The following is a 4,030-nucleotide window of genomic DNA, read 5'->3' on the forward strand; positions in this document are numbered from 1 at the left end:
GATTCTGTGAAGCTGCTTTGCGACTATGACCACTGTTAAAAGCACTATACAAATACTTCTAATTGAATTGAATTGTTTGTTAATTGTCGCTGCCACTTGTCTACATTGCCCACATTTATGTAAACACTTTGACATTGATCAAATGTGATTGTCCTTTTCATGTTTTTATTGCTTTAGTCAAATGAAGGCGGGATTGATGAGAGCGCTTGAACTCATCTACTCCGCTGTGTGTCAGGGAGACGCCCGTTGAACTGTGGATGACGTAGGCGCAAATGCGCGCGGGCACTTTGCCAGAATGGGCGGCGCTTCTGACGTCAACGGCTCGCGGTCAGGACGCTAGTGATATAAATAAGCCCCCCAGAAGACGTTAGAGCAGAAAGTAACAACGGAAAAACGACCGGGATAGACGAACTCATTGGCGACGAGGGACAATTTTTAAGAAGCCGCCACATTCAGGAATCGTTTTATTTTTAAACGAACACACGGTTTCGGATTTATATTTATATATTTTCACGTCACTTTATGTATTTAGAGTTGTCCCGTCTTGTCCGTCGTCCTACTATGGTCATAATGGAGGTTCCGAACATCGACTGTGTCTCTCTCCGGACGCTTTTGGAGGGAACGGAGACCGGGTGTCTTGTTTTGGACTGCCGGTCGTTCTTCTCGTTTAGCTCGTCTCACATCTGCGGCTCGACTAACGTGCGCTTCAGCGCCATAGTGCGGCGGCGGGCGCGAGGCGGGCTCGGGCTCGAGCACATTGTTCCCAACGAGGACACACGGAGCAAGCTGCTCTCCGGGGAGTATCGCACCGTGGTGCTGCTCGATGACCGGAGCTTAGACTTCAACCAAGTGAAGAAAGACGGAACTCTGATGTTGGCTGTGACCGCTTTGAGTCGTAACAACCCTGGCGGAGCGAACATCTTCTTTCTGAAAGGTACGCGGTAACCAAAACAGTGCCGGCTATTTATGGTTCAGTGTCCTTCTATGGTGACCGTCAAGTGTTTACTTCAGCTGTTGCACATGGTTAGTGTTGATACACTGTAATTAAACACCTCTTTCCACTTTGTGTTACTATCTTAGGTGGCTTCGACAACTTTTCATCGGAGTTCCCTGAAATGTGTACCAAAGCGCCCCCTCCACAGGGCCTGAGTTTGCCCCTGAGTGCCAACTGCCCTCCTGGCAGTGCTGAAACGGGCTGTAACACATGCACAACTCCTCTCTATGATCAGGTACGGGCTTTGCTTTATTTTTACTTGTATATATGTTATGTATGTGTATATATACCTTTTACAACAATGTCTAAGACTCACTTACGTTCAAGGTTTTAATGATTTGTTGTTTTGCTCCTTCAGGGTGGCCCAGTGGAAATCCTCCCCTTTCTGTATCTTGGAAGTGCCTACCATGCCTCCCGCAAAGACATGCTGGACATGTTGGGCATCACAGCACTCATAAATGTTTCTGCCAACTGCCCCAATCATTTCGAGGACCATTATCAGTATAAGAGCATTCCAGTTGAAGACAACCACAAAGCGGACATTAGCTCCTGGTTTAACGAGGCGATCGAATTTATCGGTAAGATTTGTATTTTTGTTTAGCTGCTATCACTTCCCAGCTTTGCCAAAACAAGAGCAGATGTTAGTGTATACAGGCTTTGGCAGGCAACCCCAGCCCCCCCCTCCCTGAATTCAAATTTTTAAAAGTTCCCTCCGAAACGACCAGCTGGATGGACCAAGCTTGACAGTCACAATGGCTTACATCATCTTATTTAAAGAGGTGCTCTCTTTTCATAGAAAGCAGCAGGCCATGGCTGAATTTGCTTTTTAGGGGGGCAACTTAGCATTCTTGTCTTCCTTTGTTCCACGCAAACAAAAGCTGTGTTTTTCCTGCCGCTGAGTATGCCTTCCTCCCGGATCAGTTCTCCCAGAGTGGGGGGTTGGTGGCGGCCACTCCTATTGTGTATTCAGACCTGTCACAGAAGGGACTGTTACCCCAACACCCACTCTCAACCCTTTATTAACTTCCTTCTGTTTTATTAATGAGTTAACCCCACCCTCAATTGAATTTGCAATTGAAATTGGGAGGTGGCAGCTGAGAATAGAGAAGTCCCCATTAGCCATTTTCAGCTCGGTGTCACTTTCCATTATCGACCCAATACATACAAACTTTGAGAAAATGTGTAGATTTAAAATGACCTCTTGTGTATTTTTTTGTGCAGACTCTGTGAGAAACAACGGTGGCCGTGTCTTCGTGCACTGCCAGGCGGGCATCTCGCGCTCAGCTACCATATGTCTGGCCTACCTCATGCGTACCAACCGTGTCAAGTTGGACGAAGCTTTCGAGTTCGTCAAGCAGCGCCGCAGCATCATCTCGCCCAACTTCAGCTTCATGGGCCAGCTGCTGCAGTTTGAGTCGCAGGTGCTCGCCACATCCACCTGCTCATCGGAGGCCAGCAGCCCAGCACTCAGCAAGAATGGCACTGTTTTCAACTTTCCGGTCTCCATTCCTGTCCATGCTGGTGCCAGTCCACTGTCTTTCCTGTCCCATCATAGTCCTATCACTCCTTCACCAACTTGCTGACAGGACTCCTTTGTTATTTTAGGACTTAATGATTACATTTCAAATGTCTAGTAATAGGAAGTCAAGATGACTGAAATTTCTGAAAGATGTTTATCCAAACGTTAGATTCCAAACCACAGGCTGGCCCCAGGTCTTGTTGGTTCACATGATGACTGTAGTAATTTTGATTGCTGGACAATTAAAATTGTGCTGGTCATTCAATAGTGTTTCAATGTAATCCTGGGTAAGAGTATGTGGCTGGTCCAGCCTTGTTCCTCCAGACTTCCTTTGTTTTGAAAACACCCCTGTTGACTGAACTAAAGAGGGTAGGCATTCATCAGAGTGTGAATGTGTGATGTTTGTTGCAGCTAATGTGAGGTTCCTGAATGTCTGTATTTTGCAGGCACTGCAATTTAAGCCTTGCAACTGATAATCATTGGCCTTCTGTTTTGTGCACTGGCACATGATAAAAACGCCCGGTATTATAGTTTTCTCAGGTAGAGTCCTCTTTATTTGTGTTTATCATAAACACCTAGTCTGATTTGACTGCAAGTTGCTAGACTCTATGGTGCTAACCTGACTAAATGTCCCCTCTGTGGTTTGTTTGTTTTCCTTGTTTTCTGAACAATGAATGTAATTATAATCTCAATGTCTGGATAGACTCATTTTGCCTTAAGACAATGAAAGAGAAACACATGGCTCACTTAAGGGCCTTTGCTTTTCAGACCTTCATCCAGCCTATCAGCATGTTTGTTTACTTGTAAACAAACACGAAATACCTCATGTGTGTGTAATGTTGGCAGTCCTGTAAGAGTCACAACCAGTTATAATGGGAGTGGCTTTCACAAGACTGATCATTTTAATATGTGATATTTATTTGCTAAATTAATATATTTCATATGGTATATTTTTTACGTAGTTTGTGATATGTTTTTGATACTGACAAATAAAATGTTTTGTATACATGCAAATCACTTGTGTGTCATGATAAGTTTTCAAGAAACACAAAAGCTTAATATAAACATTCTGACTTTATGTAGAGTGAAGGAAAAAAGGTTTATTAAACATTTTATATCAATTAATTTAACCACTTTTAAGCAGGGAATAGTGGATATTTAATTCATTATAATAAATAATTAAATGACTTAAGCAGTGCAGTTGATGTTACCCATAATAAATGATGCTTGGTACAGCATTTATAGGTTGTTCAAGTCGCACATGGTAAGAGTAACTCTGTTGTTCTTCCGTCTTGGAGAAGGAGGGGTAGAGCCTACATTCTGCAGAATGTTTAAAGATTGTTTACAGAGATGACACTGTTGATAAAAACAATGAGCACAGATGGACGAAGCATCGACGATAAACTACGCAGTGTGACAACCTCAACTGTGACCGCTGACACAAAAAGTGGGTACAACAAAGCAAACCTGAAAACAGGAAGTGAGAGTTGGGTTCACAAATGCATAACTGGTGATGG

The 4,030-nt window shown here is 43.7% G+C and overlaps 1 protein-coding gene across 1 annotated transcript; it reads left to right on the forward strand.

Moving 5' to 3' along the window:
• Positions 1 to 355: 355 nt before the first annotated feature.
• Positions 356 to 3,527, forward strand: dusp1 (dual specificity phosphatase 1). Its single transcript, XM_053505493.1, has 4 exons — positions 356 to 934; positions 1,081 to 1,229; positions 1,353 to 1,572; positions 2,216 to 3,527. Exons 1-4 carry the CDS (start codon positions 523 to 525, stop codon positions 2,575 to 2,577), a joined length of 1,143 nt encoding a protein of 380 aa, XP_053361468.1. The 5' UTR covers positions 356 to 522; the 3' UTR covers positions 2,578 to 3,527.
• The last annotated feature ends 503 nt before the right edge of the window (positions 3,528 to 4,030 follow it).

The sequence above is a fragment of the Clarias gariepinus genome, chromosome 10, assembly GCF_024256425.1.
Source record: "Clarias gariepinus isolate MV-2021 ecotype Netherlands chromosome 10, CGAR_prim_01v2, whole genome shotgun sequence".
Lineage (NCBI taxonomy): Eukaryota > Metazoa > Chordata > Actinopteri > Siluriformes > Clariidae > Clarias > Clarias gariepinus.